Below are 25,630 nucleotides of genomic sequence, written 5' to 3'. Positions count from 1 at the left end.
CCAAAAATTTTTAATCGAAAAATACCAAATATTCCAAAAATGTTGTACCGAAAATAACCTCATAGACATGTTTCTGGGTGGAAATATACCACCTATAAAAATATTTGCACGCCTTTAAGACTCACATGGTATTTGACTTGAAGATGAGACATTGTCATTGTTGGATAAAATTAAAAAAATTGTTCTTTCCTATATTGCCGTCCTAGATTTCCTTGTAGAATGTAGAATATTCTAGAATTCTATTGTCTCCCCCTTTATCGAGTTATAACGAGTTATAGCTAATCATACAGTCTCAGGGCTTTGACAAAAGCCAGTATCTGAGACGGCTCCTCAGAGGCCAGCTCTCTATCTTCTACATCAGCTGTACCAAATTTTATGGCACGAACGGTTGTCGTATCGGCGCACTCAGTGATAAGGTGTTCTGGTGTTTTCCCATTTTCCCCACAGAATCTGCATTCGCCGTTGTTTCTCAGCTTCGATCTACTGAGGTGTTCGCTGAGAAGACAGTGTCCTCGGGTTCGTGAAGAAGATTGTTTTTACTTAAATAAAGGAAAACCTCTGAGTTTTCTCGGTCGTAAGTTCTGAGGAACTTTTTCGAAGGTCTTAGACCTTTGGAGAATTTATTCCAGGTTACGGTAATGTCTTCCAGGTTCTTCACTTCCGGTTTAAATTGGTTTCCGCTTGGAAAGCAGAACAGTTCTGATCCTGTTAGTGGAGTGTTCGCTCCTTTTCTAGCTAGATCGCTGCTTTTTCATTGCCTTCTATCCCTTGGTAAGAGGGCATTCAGTCCGTAGGGGGACTTTATTTTCTTTGCCTAATTTGTTCAGCTTCTCTAGGCATTCTTTGGCCAAATTCGAATTGATGGTTACTGAGTTGATCGCTTTTAGTGCCGCTTGAGTATCAGATAAGATGGCAACTTCCTGTTTTCGATAGTTTCTATCTAAGATAAATTGCCTGAAGGATTTTGGGGTAGGTGCCCATTGATTAGGAGTATTTAGTTTTCGGCCTAAATACTCCTATCCCTGCCCCTGCTTTGGTTTTGGAAGCATCAGTATACCACGTTATGGTGTGGTTTTTTATATGCTGAGCAAACGTTTCTCTCTTCCAATCCTTTTTATTGCTCAATACTACAGTAAAGTGTTTTTCAAAGTTGCAAATTCTTGGTATGTCATCATCCACTGGGAGTTGGAGAAGTAAAATTTTCTTTTTGAGGTTGTTCCAAGTACCTGACCTGAAAATTCCCCCAGTACTGTTTTTGTCATTGACTATTGCGACACATCCTTTCACAGAAACAAAGCCAAAACCAAACCAAAAGTTTTGTCAAGATATCCTAGCAAAGTTCTATTGGATAGAAAAGATCACTTAGCAAAATGTGGAAAATACAAATTTCTGTATCGTAAGGTCGGGCTTCATCTAGATGGCCATCATGGCTGCTTTCGTTCATACTATGAAAAGTCATTTCAACGTGTACTTTTATATAAAAAACATATTTTCAATAAACTTTGATGAGTTATTTACTAATTATTTTCTGTTGTCATTGATTTCCAGCGTATGATTTATCATACGTTAAAAAATGACACCTAATGAACATCAAATAAAAAAATTCCAATATTTGAATAATTAAAATAAAGCTAGAGCGACCCTAAAATAAAATACTGCAAAAATTGTTGGAAAAAAATATTCTGGGCATTAACAGTTATAACAATATTTCTATATAATTATTAGCATTTTAAAATATACAGGGTGGTCCGAACTGTATTCCGGAAACTTCGGCCGCATATTCTGCAGATAAAAATTCAAAGGATAAAAATAAGTAAAAAAGTTCGTATGAATTAATGTATGTCCTAAATTGCTTAGTTTCAGAGATACAAAAATTAGTAGAAGTTTCATTTTTATTTTGATTTTTCCAAATAATTTCTGAAGTAACGTCGATATTTGGATGAAAATTGGTGTCTGGGAGTTTTTTGACATGGGAAATTTGATTTTGATGTCAATATAACTTCTATTAGTAGGGGGCGCCATCTACATGTGTTTTAACTGTTTTGAAGAGTAATAACTTTTCGTCCGTACCTGTATAAAGATATTTAGAACGGAAGTAGTCAATACATGTCATTATTGACAAAAAATAATAATTTTGTGTAGATAGAGTTATTTGACTGAAATGATAAATTTGGGAACTTTTTATTTTTTTAATCAAATTTAAAATTAATAATAAATGTTTCCTCGAAAAAATGATGATGAACAGTTTCTGTTGAACATTTGACACAAAATCATTTCAAATTTATGATTTCACTATAATAATTATTTAGTCAACATGTTTAATTAAATTTATGTCAATGCTGACAGGTATTGATAATTTCGATTTCAAATATCTCGAGAACCATTACTCGTAGCGGTTTTTACCAACAGAGATTTTTAACGTAAAAAACGTTGTGAATGTATATTTTTTACTCGGCAGTTTTATACAGGTACGGTCAAAAAAGTAGGAGTCATATCGACATCAACATCAAATCTGTCATGTTAAAAAACTCCCAGACACCAAGTTTCATCCAACTATTAACGTTACTTCAGAAATTATATAGAAAAAATCGAAATAAAAATGAAACTTCTACCTACACTCTGTATTTCCGAAACTAAGCATTTTGGGACATATATTTATACAAACTTTTTTACTTATTTTTATCTGCAGAATATGCTGCCGAAGTTTTCGAAATACAGTTCGGACCACCCTGTATAATAAACTAAAACATACAGGGGCGGATGCAGGAATTTATTTTAATATATAATTTATAGATTTTAGGAGGGGGGCAAACATATACTAACAAAGATCTATATCGAGACTTAAACTGCTAAATTAATTCCATTAAAAATATCAATATTATATTAAATATTCATGTCTGCACAAAGTTTGTAGTTTTTATTTACTGGAAAATATACTTTACATTAGAACCTTTGTTGTTTCAAAACCGAAAATTGGTAATGGGGTATTGTGGTTAGTGTGTAATTTTCTCTTACTTGCTGATCTGAAAGATTAATAAGATTACGTTATTATCTATAGTTTAATAAATAAATTTAAGTATTTCAATCAAACGTTGGTTAACTGCAATATTAAGAAACCTTTAAAAGTGTTAAATATATAATTATTATGATTAAAAATATTTCATTAATCTGTACAGAGTGGGTCAAATTCGACGCTTTTAAATCGAAACACCCTTTTCTATAGGAGATATACAAAAACTAATATCGGTGTCTGGAGCTCAATTTTTGTCAAAAACATGATGGTGAAAACTGCATATCGTTACCGTTTCGGAGTTACGGGGTGTTGTTCAAAAATATGCATTTTTAACAAATCGCTGTAACTTTTTTGCTATGGAAAATTTTGTATTTTTATGGAAACATTTCCAAAGCACCTTTTTACGTAGAATTTAATGGTTTAAGTATAATTTTTCTAAAATTAATAATTTAAGAATTATCAACAGAAAATTTGATTTTTCATATGGGACACCCTGTATATTTTTAATTTATTGAAAATAATTTAAAATTACCTTTCCAAAAATATAACACACTTGATATTTTGCTCGATTCCTCTTCGAGATATAGAGTATATAAAAATTCGCCCGCTTTAAATAAGTAGGCTTTGAACGGCACCGGCTGTAATGCAAAAAAATTCTAGCTGTGAGCATCAATTAAAACGAAAATAATATTTGCTATGAGAGATGCAGAATTTTATAACAATTTAAAATATATTTAACCGACATCACAACACATTTAAACTATATCTAATACCAATAAAAATAAATAGCAAACCAAGACATGAGATTTTGCTACAGGTGACCGACATATCAACCGTCTTGTGTTATGGACAGACGGGGCAGTTTTTGAACATTTCTCGCGGAATTCATTAATTCAGTGGGGGTGAAAGGTACCCTCTCATAACTGCTAAGTATTTCTAATTCTTATCTAGATTATACGGAAGAATAAGGAAGAATAAGGAAGAATAAGGAACCTTTATTCTTCCGCAAATATATTCATAGGATTAGATCCATGGGCACTAAGTCAGGCGGCCTCGACGGCCAACGGCTGGGATCTTGGTTAGCTATTCAATTATTCTTGAAATTGGCTGCAAAAATTTGCTGATAACTTCAGCGTTCATACACGGTGCGTCGCCTTGCTGGAAAAATATGTTTTCGAGTTCCATTAAGGGCATATCATCAATAAGTGGTCCAAAGCCTACTAGTTTAAAGTGGCGAACTTTTAAAAATTCTGTATTTCGAAGGGGATTATAACAAAATATCAAGTTTGCTATATTTTTGGAAAGGTAATTTTAAATTCCTTTCAATTAATTAAAAATATAGAGGGTATCCCAAATAAAAAATCAATTTTTCTGTTGATAACTATTAAATTATTAATTTAAAAAAAATTATACTTAAACCATTAAATTCTACGTAAAAAGGTGCTTTGGAAATGTTTTGAATGTTTCCATAGTAAAAAAGTTACAGCGATTTGTTAAAAATGCACATTTTTGAAAAAAAAACCGTAACTCCGAAACGGTAACAGATATTGATGTGGGGTTTTCACCAGCATGTTTTTGATGAAAATTGAGCTCCAGACACCGATATTAGTTTTTGTCTATCTCCTATAGAAAAGGGTGTTTCCATTTAAAAGCGTCGAATTTGACCCACCCTGTACAGCAGTGTTTAGTCATATTCATTTTAGTATAACATAAGTTACAATTATATTCATAGTACATATATGTAGGATTACATTTATTTATTTATCGTATGGCTCATATACATGCAAGAAAGCCAGACACTTAAACATAGACATAAAATAAACTACAATGTAAATGAAAACATTACAATGTAAATATAAAAAAAAACAAGTATATACAAAAGACAACATAAAAAACGTATTTACGAACACTATATATTAACATCTAGATGCCCTATCCATTCCAAAGCTGATGGAGAAGCCTCCAGAAAGTCCCTCCAGTCTTCACCATAAGCGGGAGGTTGCACTCTCTAGTTATGTGATGGATGGTTTGGTGAGGGGATCCGCAATCACATTCTGGGGAAGGTGTTTTCCCCACTTATAAAGGAAATCGGCACATCTTCCATGGCCAGAACGTATCCTATTCAAAGTTGACCATGTTTTCCAGTTTAGATCGGTTTGGTTTGGCTGTCTGTCTACGAGATTTGTGTGGTGGCTGTTCAACCACACGGATGCACAATACTCTGCCACACTGAATACCAGACCAAGGGCGGAGATCCGAGGTGTTGTTGCTTTTGCACCCCAAGAAGTACCACAAAGTTTTTGTATAATGTTGTTTCATGTTCTGATTTTCCGAGCAACATTTTCTAGGTGTTTTCGAAATGAGAGTGTACGGTCTAGAGTAATCCCCAGATATTTTGGATATTTGTTATTACGCAGAGTGGTGTTACCAAGCTGGACGCTTATTTCAGTATTCGCCAGCTTGTTATTAAGATGGAAGGTAGCCACTTCTGTCTTATTTGCACTGGATTGAAGTCTCCATTTTATAAAATAGGCATTCGAGGATGCGAGATCCTTTGTAAGCGTTTCTTGGGTTTGGTATAGCGATTCATGTTCCGTTGCTATGGATATATCGTCTGCGTAACAAAATTTTCTAGATTGCGTATCTGGTAGGTCAGAGATGTATAAGTGGAATAAGAGAGGGGCGAGAACGGAGCCTTGGGGTAAGCCGTTGTTAAGTTTTTTAGGTTTACTTGTGCTTTCTCCCTGAAATACTTGGATATATCGGTTACTTAGCATGTTATTGATAACTCGAGCTATACTTTGACAAGGAAGTGCTTTAAGTAATTTATAAACCATACCATCTCTCCAGACTGTGTCGTAAGCGGCTGTTAAATCGACAAAAGCTATGGAGGTTTTAAGCTTAAGTTGGAAATTTCCTTCAATGTGAGATATAAGTGCTAGGACTTGGTTACAGCAACTGCGTTTAGGAATGAAACCTGCCTGTTCAACTGGAATATTGTCTAAGATACTATCCTTTATTCTATTGAAAATAAGTCGTTCTAGGTATTACAATTATATGTTGTAATGTAATTATTACAATGTTAATGTTTCAAATATATGTATAATTTATTTAATTTTCTATTTATATTCTTCATAAATCTAAGGCATAATAAATTAAGCAACGTAACTTTTATTTATTTTGATTTTTTTTAGTAAATCATTATTTATTCCTATATATTTTATTAATTAAAATAAATTAACTTTCAGAAGAAGTTCATCGCCAGGCAGTATTAATATATTACAAACACAACATTATGGAGAAATCAACTGAAAACTCTGGGAAAACTCTACCTCCATCTAGTTCGGAAAAGGAAAAAGCAACTTCGTTATCAAGTGAAAAACTTCCTCGAAAGAAACATCCATCTCCAGTGAATTCCATGGAGAATACAATGACATTATCCACTAAAAGATCGACGGATAAACTGATCTGCAAATCTCCAAAGGAATCCCCAAGTTGTTCAATCGCTGACAAAACATCAGCAGCTATCTTTACCTCAAATCGAGTTTTGATGGTATTGGGAGTAGTTCAATTCATACTAGGATTCCTTATGGTGCTGTTTGGAATGTATGTCATAGTGTACAAAGCCAGTTTAAGTCAGGTAAGAAATAATCAGATAATAATCAGGTAAAAGGATACATAATATTTAATAATAACAGCTCCCGTATTTAGCAATATAGCGTTTAACGCCTTGGGAGTAGCAAGGTACAGCTTGCCATGCTAGAGCCGTTCGGTATACAAGGAAGGTAATGTGGCTAGCACTACGCTTCAACCGCCTATTATTACCTAAGGATTGTGAATCCCAAGTACTTATTTAAGGCTGAGTCGACCTAGGTGCCCAAACTATTTTTATTTTAATAAAAATAATCGGCTGACGAAATGCCGGGTGTGGGATTCGAACCCACAACCTTGAGATTGGTAGACGAGAGCCAACACAACTCTCCGCCACCGAACACAAATTACCGAGCGCAGATTAAAATATCTATGGACAATTAATTATACTGTTAGTTACTAAAGAAGAAAAGAATATCTATACTTAAATACATTCGTGGTTCCATTTTCTAAAATTATTTTTACGAACAGATATAATAAAAATAATTTCTTCTCCGGAAAACTAATTTAGAGACTAAAATCGGTTAAAGAAAACCAAAAAACCAAAATTTACATATTTTTATTGTTTATTTTTGGATTATCTTTTAACACACCATTCAATAAAAAAATAATAAGTGGACCTAGCAAAAGAGACCCACAAATTATTATGATACAAATTATTCTCGAAAATTATTCTGGTATTAGGATTAGTCTTAAGAATAAAAAATCTAATTACTGCTCCCAAACGGCTTTACCGATTTTGATGAAATTTTATATGAATATTCAGTAGGTCTGAGAATAGGTTGTTATCTATTTTTTATACCCCTAAGTATAAGGGTGGCCTAAACCAATTGTTATTTTTTGGAAAAATTTTTATTTTTATTTTTTTTATGATTTGGCATTAAAAAATACATACAACCCTAAACTTCCACCCTTCTACCATCAACCCCTATTTTTTAATAGGGGCTGTTTTTTTTAATTTTTTGTTACCATTATCCTCTAAAACGGCTTGACCGATTTAGATGAAATTTATATGTATATTCAGTAGGTCTGAGAATAATAATAATAGGTTATCTATCTTTTATACCCCTAAGTGATTTATCTTTTACTTTTTGGACAAAACTTTATATTTTTATTTTTTTATGATGTGGCATTAAAAATACAAACAACCCTAAATTTTCGTCCTTCCCCTATTCATTTCCGAGATTCATTTCCCCTATTTTTTAATAGCAATATTAGTAATTCAATAATGTTAATTTAACAACAAATTGTCTTTAAAAATTGTTCAGAATACCTTAAATTAAATAAAAACGTGGGTATGATTGGGTATATACCGGGCATAATGGTATTTACACAAATTCCATATACTATTTATTGACCTTTTGGGCATATGCCGACTGCAAAAACATTGGTATTTGCCCAAATTTCAATATACAGGATAAGTAGGTACCATTGCGATAAAAAAAAAGTAGTAGGGTAGAAGCACCGGTTGTGGCCAGGTTAAGGGATTTTTAGAGTTTGATTTATCAGAAAAAATATTTGTAGTTAATTTTGGAGATAAAGCAAAATTTTTGGTGCTTCTCCAAACATTTTTTTTTCAAAATCTGCTTTTATTGTAAAGTTTTGTATTCTTAATAAACAGAAAATAAGCATTTTATGAAAACATACGATTTTTCCCATTTGTGGCCACCTTGTGCCAAATGTGGCCACATTTACTACTATTTGTGGCCACATTCTTACAAAACTATTCTCTAGGTAATGTTAAGGGAGGACCAAATTGACCACTTGCACTGGCAACCATCAGGGTTGTTACATTATCTTTCTCAGAGGTAGTAGTAACGTCATAGACACCTTTTCCTCTTGCCCCTAGGACTAAATTGCCTTTAGGTGTTAAAAATTCGCTGTTTCGTCCAGGTTAAAAATTCTATTTAGGTGGTTCAGAATTGTGGAATTCTATTGTCAGAATTCTATTTAGGTGGTTCGATTTCGGGACCTAATTGCTGCCGCACCTCTTCAAACCATGGCCTGATTTTTGTCTCCGTAAGAGCCGCTCTTGCTTGGTTTATGTATTCCGAATGTTTCCTAGATACTTCCGGGTTTCTAACTAGGAAAGACTTAAACCACTTGTCTCCAGGAACATTATTCTTGAAGGGAGTCGGTATTTTAAATTCTTCTATTAGCTTTTGTACCGAATATAGAAGACCTTCTCGATTAATCGGAAACACTTCACCAATTTTTTTTTTTTCAACTGCTCACCCAAGTACTGCAGTTGGGCCAACTCTTCTACAGCTATCTGAAGTTTTACCTGAGAATCTATTTCGCACCGAAGTCCGGGACACTTTAAACTGTTTGCACGCCGTTGACACAGCCATATTTTGTTCACGGATGGCATTTAACGCTGCTTCCATATCTTCTTGGGAGTAGTTGAAAAGAACCCTTTTTTCTGCCATCTGAAAATTTTTAAATTACCATAGGGTAATTCCGGGGAAGATGGCCATACGGGAGAGATGGTTAGTCAAATTATTTTTATATCATACCTAAATAGCTATAATTCTCATATTTCAAATAAATTTTATAATTTAAAACTACAAATAGGTTGTTTATTTAAAAAAATGGCCTTCTCTCCCGTATAGCCATTTACCCCGAAATTACCCTAACTAAAAAAGACAACATCGAAAAGGTGCGGTTTTTACACACTGAAAAAAAGGATCTCTAAGTCGAAATGAATATGACTTTGACCCAAAAGATTGGCGCTTCTTAATAGGGCCAAGAACGACGTTTCTTTGCCCAAAGCATTAACTATCTTTCCATAAGCTTTAAAAAATTACTTTAGAGAATAGAAGAATCTATCAGTCCAAAGTATTTCACTCTTGACCCAAAATGAATATGCAAAGAAGTTCTTGCTACAAGAACAATAGTCTCTTTGATTTATGCAAAAATTCTTGATTGAAAAGGGACATTTCTTGATTAAAGAGACACTTTTCTTAAACCAATAGCGAATACTATTGACTCGACTAAAATTTATTTTGATCTAAGAGAAGTCTATACATCATAATACAGGCATATTACGAGGTATATTATTTTCTGATAAATTTAGGTTTTCCTGGTCTGTAGTAAGTAAAGTGATATTATTTTCCTCGATAGCAGTTATTTTTGCTTCTTCACTCCTTGGTATTTTTTGGGGTGGTTCATCACTTTACAAATTACAAAGAAATGTTACATCACGATTAATCAAAGTAAAGCAAATAAATTATTAAAGTTATAAGCTTTGGTCACATTTTGAATTTTTTAATACGACGCGCGACGACTTGATATTCTAAAATTTTTGTAATTATTTGCATAAAAAAATCGATAGCTATATTCTTGTTCTATCTATAGTCACACATGCATTATCTAAACAGGTGCATTAGGTAAATGTCTCTTACCTTCAAATATAGCAAATAAATGCTCTAATTTCCATTTTTTCAGAAACTCCTTTAAAGAATCCATATATCCTAAAATTTGTCCAAATGACAAATGCATGTTAATAACGATCACTAATTTGTTATACGATATGCGTTTAAAAAGATTATGCAAAATTCCAAGTGGAAAATTCCAAGCAACAAAACCCGTGCGTACTATGATGTACGACTGATCGGACTGCCGACTGATTGTATATACCGTCCTTCGTCATCGTCTTTGCGTGTCGTTATTATTTTTCATCAAAAGAGTATTTAGCTATTGGAAAAATGGCCATGTTTCTTGAGTGAAGTACTTCCTAGCGTATTTTTCTTATTATCTTAAAACAAAGTAACTTGCACTTGGTTGAATGAAAATAGATTCAAGAGAAATTTTCGAATTTTTAAAGAGAACCAGTTTTCTTGAGTTAAGAAAGTTTTTCTTCAGGCAAAATATTTTCTTTTACGCTGAAATAAATTCTCTTGTCACTAAATTTTTTTTTCAAGAACTATGACGACTTTAGTTCAAGTCTATCTTTTTTATCAGTGCACGTATTTTAGTATGTGGCCACAAATATATTTTAACTTTGCCGGTTCTGGCCATGTCATGGCCACAACTAGCAAATTGACGAAAAATCCTATTCCAGTTGTGGCCATTTATTTTTTTAAATTATAAGATGAAGAAACCTAACCTAAACACAGAATTTAAAGGTTTAAACACCTTCATTTAACCTATTCAAAAGTTGAAGCGATAAAGTTTAAAAAATGTAAAATATAGTCTGTTTACTTACACTGTGATCATTAACAAATACGCTTAGAATTGAGCAATTTACAGACACTGCACTTTGAAAGCCGTTACACACAGACACATGAGGCACCTATTTTTCAACCTAGAGGTCGCTAATAATTGTATGTTATGATCTACGTGGTTGCACATTTGCCAATTTGACCAAAAAACTTAATATTTGGCATTTTATGCAGAAGTGGCTACAACCGGCTAAATAGCCACAACCGGGTTCTACCCTACATGAATTAGTAGTCCCAGATAGAACTCCTGGTCTATAAGGATATCGAGAACTGGATATCGTCGAACAATACAATTACATACATCATACATCCCTGCCACCTAACTTTTTAGGCGTTACCATGAATTTGGTAATAATTGGTAGGTATACGTAGCGAAATAAAAATATAAAAAATTTTCCTATCTTTTAAAAATGGGCCATTTTTCAAGTTTTTTTTTTATTTTATTATAGACCAGCAGATTAAATCATATTTTGTTGTACTACTTTTTTTTATCGCAATGGTACTTGCCCATCACAGACCTTAGCCACAGCAATGCGTGGCCGGGTCTGCTAGTATTCTATATTTCTTAATACGTGTTCAAACTAGAGCTAATGTTAAAATTGTGTCATGGAACCATTAATTCATTATGGCATTAATTTATGTTAAAGCATTTTCTTCCTAAAATGTGTGTATAAAAGCATATATTTATGACTAAGTTCGAAATAAATCAGGTATTTTTATACATATAACTTAATCAAAATTTCATCTAACCCAAATTAATTTTAAAATATCACAATATCGAACTTTAAATATTCGATTTAATTGAAGGTAAATTTTTGCGATTAGTTGTTAAATTTAATTATTACCTTACCGTAGGGTTGCCAACTTTCAAAATAAAAAATAGAGGACGAGAAGGTAAAAAAGAGGCACAGGCGAAACATTTTTTAAAATCTCGCCCAAATGTCTAGTATTTACCAAAAAGTTACGTCAAGGCTATGAGATTGATGGTTTTTCTTACTTTCTTAAAAATGTTATATTCAAAACTTGTTAAAATAAAACAAACTATTTTCAACAAAACTTTTTTTTAAACAAAACAGCGCTTCCACAAGTACGTGTTTCGTACGTATTTCTTCTTTTTCATTTCTGTACAAACGAGTGGGAGTAGCGAAAGACACAGAGTAACAATTTTTTTAAAGCAGTGTGGCGATAGACAAATATTTTTTTTTATATTTTGAGTTTGGTATGTAAAAAAGAGGACATTTTCAATGCGTGACAGAAAAGGGGACAGTAAGATCAAAAAGAGGACTGTCCTGTGGAATAGAGGACGGTTGGCAACCCTACCTTACCTTTTTTAACATATCTACTTATAGTATCACTAACTACATAATTTAAATAATTTTATTTTGGTAATAAATATTTAAATCCTCTATTCATTTACCATGTTTTCATCTATTTCGGAAATAAATTTAAATATTACAAAATTTATATAAAAAGAAATATGTAGTGTATCGGTCAACTTTCACTCTTCCGAAGCTTATCTTAAAATCCACTAAAACTGTAGTAAACTCTCGTACTATGTTTTCCTTTTTAATACACCTTGCCGCTGTTAGAACGTACACGTACAGTTCCTTACTGTAAATTTCGTAGACTTAAAATTCACTTTCAATTTTGCCGCAGGCTACAAATATTTCAAAGGTTAAAGATATCATCGAGAATAACTGCAGAAATGTTTACAGACGCTGTACTTAAATATTTTATTATTGCGTCTTCTTTATTGAGAAGAGAATTTTCTATTCTGACTTACATATATATAAACCATTTATTAATTAAAATATATACAACTGTTTTAAAAATATATACAATTCAATTATATTGTTAATCTTTATCTTCGTGGCAGTTGTTGGTTGCGTCCTTCTTCATCTGCAACAGCTTGAAGACTTTTAAGACTCTCCCTGGGCAGGTATCGAAGGCATTGTTTTTTTTTATAAATTGGTCTATGTCGTCTACGTTTATACGCTCTTCTCAAATATCATGTTTTTAATTTTTTTCTTTAAAATTTTTATAATTTAATTGTGTTAATTCTTTTGGTAACATATTATATAATGTGGTAGTTTCTGTTATTAGTTTTTGTGAAAGTTTTTTTTGAGTTCTCTTGGCTGTTCTGATGTCTGATTTTCTTCTAGTTTCGTAAGTGTGTATTTGTTTGTTAGTTTTTAGAGAAATATTTGTTTTTATTAATTTATTTTTGATTTTGTGTAGAAGTAATATATTATGATATTTTATTAATTGTCTTATGTTTACTTCTTTTGTTTTTTGGTATACTTCTTCTGTTGGTATTAGTTTATCTAGGTTAAATAATATTTTTAGTATTTTATTTTGTTGTCTTTGTAGCATGCTTAAGTTTTTTTTCTGTTGTATTACTCCACGTATTAATTAAATATTTATTCCTTGATGAAAATAATGCATGATATATTGTTTCTTCATATTTGGTGGTATTATGTTTTTAAGTTTCAAGAGTGAGGCAATTGTTCTGGCGTTTTCTTTTTTTAAACTATTTATATGTGTGTCCCATTTTAATTTATTATGGATTTTAATGCCGAGGTAATTGACTTCAGATATTTCTTTTATTTCTTGCTCGTTTAGAATTATATTTAAGTCTTTTGTTTGCTTTTTTGTATTAAATCTTATAAATTCTGTTTTGGATTCATTTATAGTTAGTGAATTGTTGAAGCACCACATTTCAAATTTCTTCAGGTCATTATTTAGGTTCACTTGTAAATTGTTGTAATCCTTGTCAGAATACACCATACATAAATCGTCAGCATACACAAACATTCTACCAAAAAAATGTTGTTCAAATAAATCTTTAGTATATAGAATGTATAGTAATGGTGGCAAGTTGCCGCCTTGTGGTAGGCCATATGGAGCTATACTACTATTGCTTTCTATGTCTCCTACTTTTGTTTTCTGGGGTCTGTTATTCAAATAACTTTTTACTAAGTTGATGTAATTACCAAATCCATATGAAATGAGTTTCTCCAAGAGTTTTTCTTTACTGACAGTATCGAATGCTTTTTTCATATCAAAAAATACTGTAACGATCATATGTTTCTTTTCTATGCATTTTTTTATGTTTTCAATCAAGTCATATACAGCTGAGCTCGTGCCTGAATTTTTCTGGAAAGCATATTGTGCTGCATTTATTATTTTATTTTGTGTTGCGTGTTCTGACATTCTATTATGTAAACATTTTTCTAGTATTTTGTTCAATGCTGATAATAAAGTAATTGATCTGTAATTTTGTGTTTCGTTCTTTTTGCCTTTTTTGTATATAGGGATTACTGTGGATTGTTTTAGGTATTGTGGATATATTTCTGAATTTAATATGTCATTTGTTAGTTTTAGGAGTATTGGTATTAAAGTTTTCTTGTTATCTTTGAGTATATTATTTGTTATTTTATCAAATCCTGGTGCTTTGTTTCGTTTTAGTTCATTAATAATTTGCTCCATTTCTTCTTCTTTTATTTGTTTAATGTAGCATTTGTCGTAAGTTTTTTTAGTAGTCGTTGTTTTAGGTATTCCTTTGCTTTTTAATATTTGTTCTTCAGCTAACATTTGCCGTACTGTAGTAAAATAGTTATTTAATTCATTTGCTATAATTTTTGGATCAGTACTATTTATTCCATCATGTTTGGTAATTTCTTTAATAGTATTGACATTTTTATTGGGGTGTATTTGCTTATTAATGAATTCACAGGTTTTTCTGCTCTCATTTTTATTTTCATTAAATATTCTTCTGAAATATTGTTTTTTCGTAATTTTTATAAGGGCTAATATATATTGTTTTTGTTCGATATATCTTATTTTTAGAAGTTCGTTATTTGGGTGTTTTCGGTGTTCCTTATAAAGTTTATTTCTCTTTCTTATTTCTTTTATAATATTTTGAGTTATCCATGGACAATCATCTTTTCTTTTTATTCTAATAACGTTTATATTTCGGTCTATAATTTTTTCTATAGTTTTTGACAGTTCTTCATAAGATTTAATTTTATCGGTCTTTAGTTCGGAGATCATTTTGTTTATTTTTTGAATATTTCGTTTTATTATTTGAAATTGTGTATATGTAGTTTGGTTATTTTTGATTCTAGTGTTAATTTAATTAAATTGTGATCAGATATATTAGAGGAGATAATGTTCATTTTAATGGTCTTATCTTTAATATTTGTGATAACATGATCAAGTATGGAATTGTTAGAATGTTCATTATAACGAGTGTATGCGCCATGTTTTCTTTTTATTCAGGATTTTGTAGTTTCATTCTCGATATATGTTGTAGTAGTTGTCAATCAGAGTATTTTTTTTATTATATTTATATTAAAATCTCCCATGATGATATGACTTTTCTTCTTATTTACAATATTATTAATCAGTGTTTTCTAATTTCGTAAAATCAACATGAGGAGGCTTATATATAAGAGTGATTATTATTTTTTCTTGTACTAGTTCGATTGTTATTATTTCTATTTTATTTATGATGCTGTTTATTTTTTCTTTATATTCTATTCCATGTTTAAGATATATGAGTATTCCACCTCCTCTCGTTTGGCGCGATCTAAATATTGCATTATAGCCATTAATGTTATATAGGTGTTGTGGCTTCTTCTGTTGATAACCATGTTTCTGTGAGTGCAATGATTTCCGGATAATTTTGTATTTTGGGAAAGGTTTCAATTTCTTCAAACTTGTTTCTAATGCTTCTTATATTTTGCATTATGATGTTAATCATCTATGGCGGTCGTTGTTATGTTATTTTTTGTTTTTATTATCTGCCAACTGTTTGATTTTGATGTTGTCGCTTGTTTCTGTTTTCCTGATATATACGTCACCATCTCGAATCCATGTATATCTGATTTTCTTCTCTTTCTTTAGCTGTCTAGTAGCGTAAAATATTTTCCCTGTTAAAGTTGTTAGGTGTTCGTTTATGAATATATCGTTGTTCCTTCCTTTAATGTGACATTCTCTTGTTTGTAATGATCCAATTTCTTTTCGTGCTTTCAAAATATTAATTTTTGATTGCTTGTGGTTTAGTGTGATTATGATTGGGTTGTTCTCGTTATTTGCTTTTTTTCAGTAACAGTTTTGTTATTGAAATGTATTGTTTATATAAATAAAATAAAATATGTGTGTATTGTTTATATAAATAAAATATTTTTTTAATAAGAAAACATAAAACTTCATGGACAATTTAAATGACTAATTATAATTTTGTAAGCAATTTCAATAATTTCTAATTATACAATTATTATATTATATGGATCCATGTCTAGAATGATATCTAGAGATATTTATAATGTGTCTAATGATATCTAGTAATCTAAAGATATCGTGTGCCATACCTGCAGGCTAGCTTTTGGTTTAGTAAAAAACTCTAAATATAGAACTTGTGAAATAGAAGTAAACAAAAGACGATCAGAAAGTTAAGAAATATTTGAGGAGCAGACTTTCTAGATGAATTTCGTCCTTTTTTCGAATTTTGGCAAACAAAGAAAAACTGTCACGCTTTTTGCAAGAAACTCACCGAAAAAACTAGTATACTTGAAAAATGGATAAAAAAATTGGCGCCGGGAGGCACGTATAGCCGCCCATACTAAAATATGTTAATAAAAAGTTGATAGGCAGTTCTTTTAGTTTCAAAGTAAAGGAATTTTTCAATTTTTTTTTTATCTCAAAAATTGCGACTTGACTGATTTCGATGTTATTACAAATTTTGTTGCAAATATTATTCCTAATCTTAAATTGAAAACCGCGTTTCACTGGCTACGGTAATTTTGGAGCTACGATTTTTAAAATTTTTAACCCCCTCCCATACCCATTACCAACCCCCCACTCCCACCAAAAACTAATGGCCAGATTGTCGGGTGCAACAGTATTTTTGTGCCAAATTTGGTTAAAATCGGTTTGGTGGTTTTTGAGTTATCATGTTACAGACGGACAGACATACAGACAGACACCATGAAAATATTTTGTACTTAGGTCATTTATGACCCAAATAACTCATTTTGAGTGAAATTAAAAAACCTTTTTATTATCGATCTTAATAGCCTACCATACCTGTTGGTATGGTCGGCTAAAAATCATAAAAATAGTACACCTACATGTGAAAAATCTAGTTTTGATGATATCTTAAAAAACTGAACAAAAATGTTTTCTTTGTTGATTTTCTTGTTGATTTCTCTCTGTTTTTCTGCTACAACGGTCCGTATCCCCAACTACATGGTACATGGTCCCCAGTCGTAGTTCCATTCATTATTTAGTATGATTTAAAAAAATTGAGTAGAAGATGTAGTACAAAAAAACGCTTTATCTGGCAATGACAAACAAACAGCAGTATGTCCACAGCACTAAAGGACATACTACTTCTGTTTGTTTGTCTACCGCCAATGGACATAGAGTATAGAGTAGCACATAGGAAAACTAAGGTATTTTCGTCATTTAATTCAAATGGGATAAAATGTATTTTACACGTACGTATTTCTGGGCATCATATTGAAAATCTTAAAAAATGGATAAAACGCATTTAGTACGTCTGCTCCTCATTTATAACTTTACTTTTTTACTGGAACATTCTGTATTTTAAGTTTTTTTGGTAGATATTTTTCTTTCGATTTCAAATATATATAGTTTATCTATATTTGCGTGAATTATTTTGGTTTAATCCATGCCACCGTTCAGCAATAAAATTCCGATATCCGGGAAATCTTACCTAAATCAGGGATTTTTCCGGAAATCCCGGACGCCTAGATATTCCCAAATTTGCAAAAGATATGTATCGTTATATCCAAAGAAACTATAAATCAAATGTCATTCTTATCAAACCATGTTCCCGTAGATTACTTAAATACCTACAAATTTTCTAAAAAAATAAAAATTAACACATTTTTTGAACACAACAAAATAATATTAACTAAACAAAACTAGAAAACGTAATTTTTATTACAACACAGTAAATAAAAATTAATACGTAGCCAAGAGTCATGATTCAAGATTTCTCTGGGGGGTGCCCAGCAGTTCCTGAGGGGGGGAGCACCGCCGGGCACCCCTGTTGTTACGCCAATGTACTTTGGCTCCATTAAATAATTACGTTACAATAACATGGGAAAATACTTATCTATTGATGTTTTAAAGATCCCAAGCACACCAGAAACGATATTGCGAAAACTGGAGTTATTTCTAACGGCCCTATGGGTAAACAACTACATAAAAATCAGACAATAATAAACTGAATGATTTAAGATACAAATCATACATATATTCGTCGTATATATAACACAAACATACTTCACTACCTCCAATGCACAATACTCACTAAGAGTTTACCTTCAAGTGCATAAGTAATTATCCAATCCAATATTCAGGTTTCGTTTCCAAATAACATGGTGGAGATTATTATTGCTCGGTTGTGGCTCGGTACACTGCAAGTTTCCTATATTTAATAAAGAGTGTTTAGTAGTTGTGCATTTTGAAAGGGGCGATAATAATAGAAATTGATAGTTCACTAAATTATTAGAAAATGGATGAATATAATGTGTTTTAAAGATTTTATCATGATAATAATGTTTGACTTTAATTTTACTACAAAAACCTTTTATGGAAGTTTCGATTTCGGTTTGGGCTTCAAAAATCAGTTTTGGTCGGACAATAATTATTCATTCTTTCTTAAGTTGCCTACTATTTAAAATTAAATGTTTTTACACAGCAATTTTTTACTTCATTTATATAAATATATTTTAAAAAATACCTAATCTAAATATATTGCGTTAATACCGCAATCAACGCTGACTTATTTGCGGTTTAACATCTTTCGATTACTTTTATGATACGGTTTACTTAATTTATACACCAGAAAAAAGTAAAGAAATCATTTTAACGTAGACATTATACACTTTTTGTTGAACAGATTTTTCCGAAAATTTTTCTTAATTCTAGAAATAGAACAAATCCAAATCCAACTGCTTGGCATAGAGACGAATTAGATCAAAATATTAATTTAGCTTTGCGCCGCCTTATCTTGGGCTTGTCTATTATTTACTTACATTCAAGGTGAGTGCTTAACTCTTGTCCGCATTCAAATACCTAGACAAAAAATATTCGACATCTATTGCATATAAATAAATTAAATATAAACAAAAGATATTATCGTGGGCACTATAATAAAAAAGAAGAACGAAATTATTGGGCAAACCTTCAGTAAGATTAGCCATGAAGTCGTATTTTAGTCATGTTTCATGGCTAATCTTACTGTAGATTTACCCAATAATTTCGTTCTTCTTTTAAATTAAATATAGATATGTAACGACAAAGTGTTTACCATTAAACAGGAATTTATTTTAGGAGGGGACCAAATAAAAAGTAATATAGAATATGCTTTTTATGGCACCATTTTTAATCCAAAAGCGTAATATTTAACCCAATTTAGATATATTAGGGGGGGGGGGCATGGGGGCATACGTCATCTGTCTTGTTCGTTGCTTTCATAAACTCTTTAATCAACCCTAGTTTGATGGAAGGCAGGTAAATATTTTCCTAGGGGACCAAAGAATCACGGGCTAAATTTTTCCGACCGGGAGTAAAAATTTTTGAAAAATACACCACACACCTAGTCTCTGTATACATATAGCAAGAAGTTGCTTTATCAGCTGATAACTTTATTATCCACTTGATTAACTTGATTAATAGTTGCGTATCCACTGATAACTTTATTACCTACTCTAGTAGGTAATAAACTTATAAATCTTCCATTTCTAAATGGAAGCTGAAATATGTAAAAAAAAAATAAGTAAAAAAATGAGATAAGAAACGGAAAAATCGATCATGTTATCTCAGAAATAACAATGGGTAGAGACTAAAATAATCCTTTTTATCCCGCTAAGCTATCGAAAGGTAGTAAAAATAAATAAAGGGTCTCCCTCGAAAATGGAAGGTAATGGAGGAAAACGGAGGGCATATTTGGGTTCAGGAGGTCATTTTACATAAGATTCGGCAAGAATAGTGTCAAGGCCAACTGTCATGCAGACCAATGTTATCCGAATTTCGGACGTTCTGACTTGACAGCTATTCTCACAAAATTCATATACAAACTAAAATATATGGGAAACTGAAATTGAGATCTTTGAAAGGACGTTTTTACCGCAACCAGTTATACACAAATTTATTAGTTCTGTGACGAACCACCTGTCGCGCTTAAGGCGAAAATATTTAGGCAGTTCAAATCAAATCAAGTCAGTTCTAATCAAATAATATGGTACCGTCAAAAATAGAAAAAAGTTTTACTGGAATTTTAGTGATTATTTAAACTTTTTATTAAAAACAATGATGGAATCAGACCGTAAACCCTTTCATAAGTATGTTGTTCCGATGCCGGATTTGTTTTCCAAAAACATACATTCTAGAAGAACGATCCTACATTATTTCAAAAGTGATATCAAGTGCGAAACCTTAAAATGGAAAATACAACACAGCAAGATATTTATAAGATTTATAGAGTTTGTGATTTACATTTTTGGAATCAAGATCGTACCTGGAATAAAAAGAGGTTTAGAAGTTAATTCTAAAGTTTTTATATACACCAGTTCATATGGGTAAGTATATGCATTTAGTTAAATAAAGAACGTTTTCAGATATTTTGATCTAATAAAATTAAAATAATCTTTTAGATGATCAACCTACTGGTAATTTGGTGTCCAGTGATGTCGATCCAGGTACAAACCCTGTATTTAAAGACAAACATTTGTTGTAGAACTTGTTGGTGGACCAGTCTGTTGTTTGTATTAGACATGTACTGTTACCTGAGATAAAAGCAGTAACTGAAAAGGGTAGGTACCTACACCGTAGGCCAAATTAATGTCTCAAAATATTCAGTAATGAAGATGAACATTATTTTAAAAAAAAATATCATATCAACTTTATAACATGAGCTTAATTGAGCTGTAAATAAACAAGTTATGGCACTGGCTACTTTAATTTGGCAGAGAGTGATTCAATTATTAGATATTCCAAAGTTTATTAAAAATGTTAATATGTATTACGAATCCAAACTGAATTTGGTTTATTAAAATTATCGTTTTAGATTTTTTAAATTGTATCTATCATTTTAGAGAAAGGATCAGATAACCCAAATGAGGAATCTTCCAGAGTGCAGATGATGAAGTTTTTGTGAGTGAGGTATAAGATCTGTCTCTTGTAAGACCTGTTTTAAGAATTTAACCCAGGCAGTTGTTTACAACCAAGTTAGGTAAGAATTAAAAAATATAATAAGTGGAGCATAATACTCAAAAATGTAAATTTGCTTTATTAGCAATTGTTTTTGAATCCTGCTTATAAAAGGCATATAAACTCAATAATTATTTCTTATGAAAAATAATGCTTGTGTTAACTTAAAGACTAAGATAAAAAGTTCATAGCCAACTTCTGTTGAGATTTTAGAGCCCTTCGCAACGGCATCAACTTTTAATTTTTTCCTCCTACTCCTATAAACCATACTCGAGGTTTTTTTGATGTGTCACATAATTATACATATTTATTTGTTTCAGATCTCAAGCATAGCAAAGGAATCGTACAATCTGTGAATTCAGTTTAATTACTGAGATCAAGGATGATGAAACATTCATTATGATTATACAGAGCTACAAAGAGTTATGTCGAGAATCCAAATTATCATAATGAATTGAGACGAGACAACATCTGGGTGAAAATTGAGGAAAAACGCAGATAAAAGGCATTTTTATATTAACGTTATCCAATGTTTTTATCAAATCGTCACATAGATAATATTTCTCTACGCATAATACTAAAATTAAAAAGGTCAGGTTAAAACAATTTTAATTATCCATCGCGTGTGAAAAACAGTGCTTCGCATGGCTTCGGCTTCGGCGCGCTTCGCTCAAGTGCTCAACATGCTTTAAATTTTTGCGAAGCGCCAAAATGTCATTGGATTAATTACATGTATTTTGATTCTTCGCGTTACTTCGCTTTAATCCGTGGGTCTGCATTTTTATACATAGATACCATTGATCCAATTCACATTTTTTCGCCGCGCTTCGAATAAGTTCGCGACAAAACTTTGGCAGTTGTATTTTATATTATTTAATGCTATTGTATTGATTTATAATTATTATTATATTTATATGAACAAGTTAAGTATAGCAGTGCCGTGCGAGCCTTCGTCTGAAGAAGAAATTTTATTTATTGTATAATTTGTATTATTTACTTTTTTTAATAAAGTTATTACTAATAATAATTATTCAACATATCCAGTTAATTATTTTTATTTTATTAACTATAGCTGTTTTTTCAATCTATTTCATATTTTTTGATGAGGATAAGTTAATTCTAAATGAAACGTCACCTGTTTGAGAACAATACGATATAATGGAGCGATGTCGCATTTAGAATAACTTATTCTTATAAAAAAATAGGAAATAGAAGAAAAATCATTATTTTCTGTACAAAAAAAATAAATTACGTTCCAAAAATTGATAATAGATGGCGCTAGAGTATGACGCAACAATATAATTACCTGTAGTTAAAATGTAAAAGTTTCCTGTAAAATAAAATAAAACTGTATCATAAGTTGTGTAACGACCCGATGCATGGCGCCACTGAATTCTCCAACAGACGGTATCATTTCAGTTTCCTATATATTTTAGTTTGTATATGACAAAATTAACCAATAATTTTATAGGAAATATTTGGATATACAATTACGCTAAATTTTAACTTAAAATTTAGAATGTGAGTATTTGTAGTAAACTTGAAATCAGCCGGCCCCGTGAATACTGGGCTTGATTCGCAAATACAAACAGATGCAAAAAGTTGTAAACAAATAAAAAAAGTTGTTACCGTATACCGGATATTTTTTCAGATAAAAATAACTTAATTTGGTATGTTAGTATATATGACATAGATTAGGATTAATTGACGTATTCAATTAATTGTTTTCAATCACTTCCTATTCCACCCGAAATGACTACAACTTTTGATTTTTAAATGGGCACCAATGGTATATTTCTACTTTATTCTATAGAATATGACACTGTGAATAGAATGAATTATCATATGTCAACTTTTGACATTTTCGCATATGGTTTATTTGAAATTGTAACATGCGGTTCATAACGACAGTTTGACTCGAAATACCAAGTGTGTGGTACCAAATTATTCGTAAAAAAATACTTTTTCCAAATAGGCTTATGAGCCACCCTCGTTTCATTTGAAAAAATATGGGATATTATTAAATATACGATTTAGGCATCTTTTAACCGGCCATAACTAGACAGCAAAAACATTAGACGATAAAATCTATTTTTCCAAGGCTCCTTGATTAAAAATTAGCGTTTTTAACACAGTCATGGCACTCTAGATTGAAATTTAAAATACAATTTTTTTCACTGAGAATGTCAAAAGTTCACATATGATATGTCATTCTACTCAGAGGGTCATTTTCAAATGAAGTAATAAAGAAATACATGAATAAAGAAGAAATACACCGAGGGTGCCATTTAAAAATCAAAAGTTGTAGTCATTTCCGGTGAAACAGGAAGTGACCAAAAATAATTGAATACGTCAATCAATCCAATTTTATGGCATATACTAACATACCAAATTTCGCTTTTTATCTAATGCACCGGTATGCACCGAGGTATGCACTATTCAGCCATTTATGATATTTAAATTGTTTTTATAGGAAAAACATTTTTTTTCAGATCGGTGGTGGTATATGGGGAGGTATAATAGCTATGATTACAGGAGTAGCAGGAGCCCTAGCAGCAGCGAAAAATATGTGTCCATTCAAGTCAACGGCTGAGAAAATTGCACAAACAACTTTCCTAGCTCTAAGCTTAATAAGCGTAGCTGTAAGTCAGTTAATTGTAGTTATAGCAGCTACTGGTTTAGCTAGAGACGTTAACAGTAGAAATTTTCAAGAGGCCATGGAGAAGACAGATGTAAGTTTATTTTTTATTCCTTGCTAATTTAGTAAATGTATATTCCTTAAAAAATCATTACATACTAATGTACTACACTCACAAGCACTTTAAGCAGATGAAGCTTAAAGTGATATATATTTTTTTTAATTTTAGCCCTATTTTCATGATTTTTTAGCTACCTGTATATAAATCTATCAACTTTAATTCACAAACTCGGGTATATATTATACGGGGTTAATTAAAGGGTTGTTTTTTATCCTAACTTTAAAACACCCTGCGCAATAATTTCGTAAGTAACTAACATTATTTTTCTGCCAGAACCATGTTTCCTGAGCATTTTATTTTTTTACTCATATCAACACATGCCTTGGTTAATTTTTAAGAGCGAAATGAACTTGCCACCAACAATTTGCAATTTTTTCAGCTATCATTACTTTATGATGCTATTTTTTAATATCACGAGGTGGCTTTGGTAGCTATTTCCCTATTTCTAATGTCATATCGACACTGATTAGAACTCTATATCAAAATTTTAAAAACGTTAAAATGTAACGATACAGGCTTGGTTTTAATAAATATTAGTAACACTAAAAGAACTAAGAATATTTAAAAAAATAACTGGAATAACTAAGTGCACAAACAAACAAAAAACTTATAAAAATACTTTGTATTGCCTCCCCCGGCTGCTATAACTGTCTGTAGACGGCGGTTCATAATGTTAATGAGGCTTCAAATATATTGTCTTATGTTTTCCCATTCTTCAAGAGCCAAGCGAATTTCGGCCATCGTCAACAAGATCAATGACTTTTACACAATCTTCGACGACACTAGAAACCATATTCAATCTTACCCAACAATAATCACCACAGCCACCTCGTCATTATGAAGAATAACATCAAAAAGTAACAATAATTGAAAGAATTACAAAATGTTTGTGGCAAGTTCATCAAGGCAAGTGTTGACATGAGTCAAAACACAAAATATTCAGGAGACATGGTTCTGAGCGAAAAATATGTTTTAGGAAAATTTGCTCACGAAATCATTGCACAAGGTGTTTTAAAGATAGGGTAAAAAACAACTCTTCGATTAACACTGTATAATAAGTTAAACAGAGCCCTAACAACTATATGTTGGGACAAGGTCTTTTTTTTGCAATAATAATAGTGATTTATTAAAACGACTCAATTTATTTTGTTTATTATTCTAAATTCAAACATTACAATATGATCTAGACAATTTTACTATATTTTTATAACTTCAAACAAATCACTTTTGATAATAGCTTATTTTGCCAAAATCAAGCCAAATTTGCTGACAATTATATATTGGGACAGCACAACAAGAAATTTGTTTAATACGTAGTTACATCACCTTTCGCCTTAACAACTGCCTGAACTCTTAATGGCATTGTATTTACCAAAGATTGGCACATTTGAGGAGAAAAATTATCCCAAATTTCCTGCAGTTTTGTCTGTAAATCAAAAATTGTTCGTTGAGGGTGGTTTCTTAAATATTGCTTCATTTTATGCCACACAGTTTCTATAACATTGAGGTCCGGACTACTGGCAGGATGGGATAGAACTTTTATATTATTATTACCGAACCAATTTTTAGTTTATTTTGCTGAATGGCACGATGCTCCATCTTGTTGGAAAATATAGTCTTCCTTTGGAAACAATTCTTGAGTACTAGGCAAAAGTGGTCAAGTATGTTGAGTGGTCTCAAGAATATGTTGATATTTTTGGGCGTTAACAGTGCCATCTATAAAATTTAATTTGCCC

The 25,630-nt window shown here is 31.4% G+C and overlaps 1 protein-coding gene and 1 long non-coding RNA gene across 3 annotated transcripts in view; both read left to right on the top strand.

The window, feature by feature from the left end:
• Nucleotides 1–25,630, top strand: part of LOC115887653 — a 76,414-nt gene that overhangs the window by 1,892 nt on the left and 48,892 nt on the right. The window contains exons 2-3 of one of the 2 annotated variants that reach the window (XM_030907119.1): nt 6,265–6,653; nt 23,628–23,867. In XM_030907119.1, coding sequence (XP_030762979.1) covers nt 6,309–6,653; nt 23,628–23,867 — 585 coding nt within the window. In that variant the 5' untranslated portion in view covers nt 6,265–6,308. Of the gene's footprint in view, nt 1–6,261; nt 6,654–23,627; nt 23,868–25,630 lie in introns of both variants that reach the window. The other variant, XM_030907118.1, reaches the window with a different exon arrangement.
• LOC115887657 lies at nt 20,662–22,298 on the top strand. Its single transcript, XR_004051127.1, has 3 exons — nt 20,662–20,738; nt 21,021–21,157; nt 21,456–22,298. It is a non-coding gene; the product is annotated as an uncharacterized LOC115887657 (long non-coding RNA).

The sequence above is a fragment of the Sitophilus oryzae genome, unplaced genomic scaffold (genome assembly GCF_002938485.1).
Source record: "Sitophilus oryzae breed Bouriz unplaced genomic scaffold, Soryzae_2.0 scaffold_578_pilon_pilon, whole genome shotgun sequence".
Lineage (NCBI taxonomy): Eukaryota > Metazoa > Arthropoda > Insecta > Coleoptera > Curculionidae > Sitophilus > Sitophilus oryzae.
This window is presented reverse-complemented; position numbering and strand designations above follow the sequence as displayed.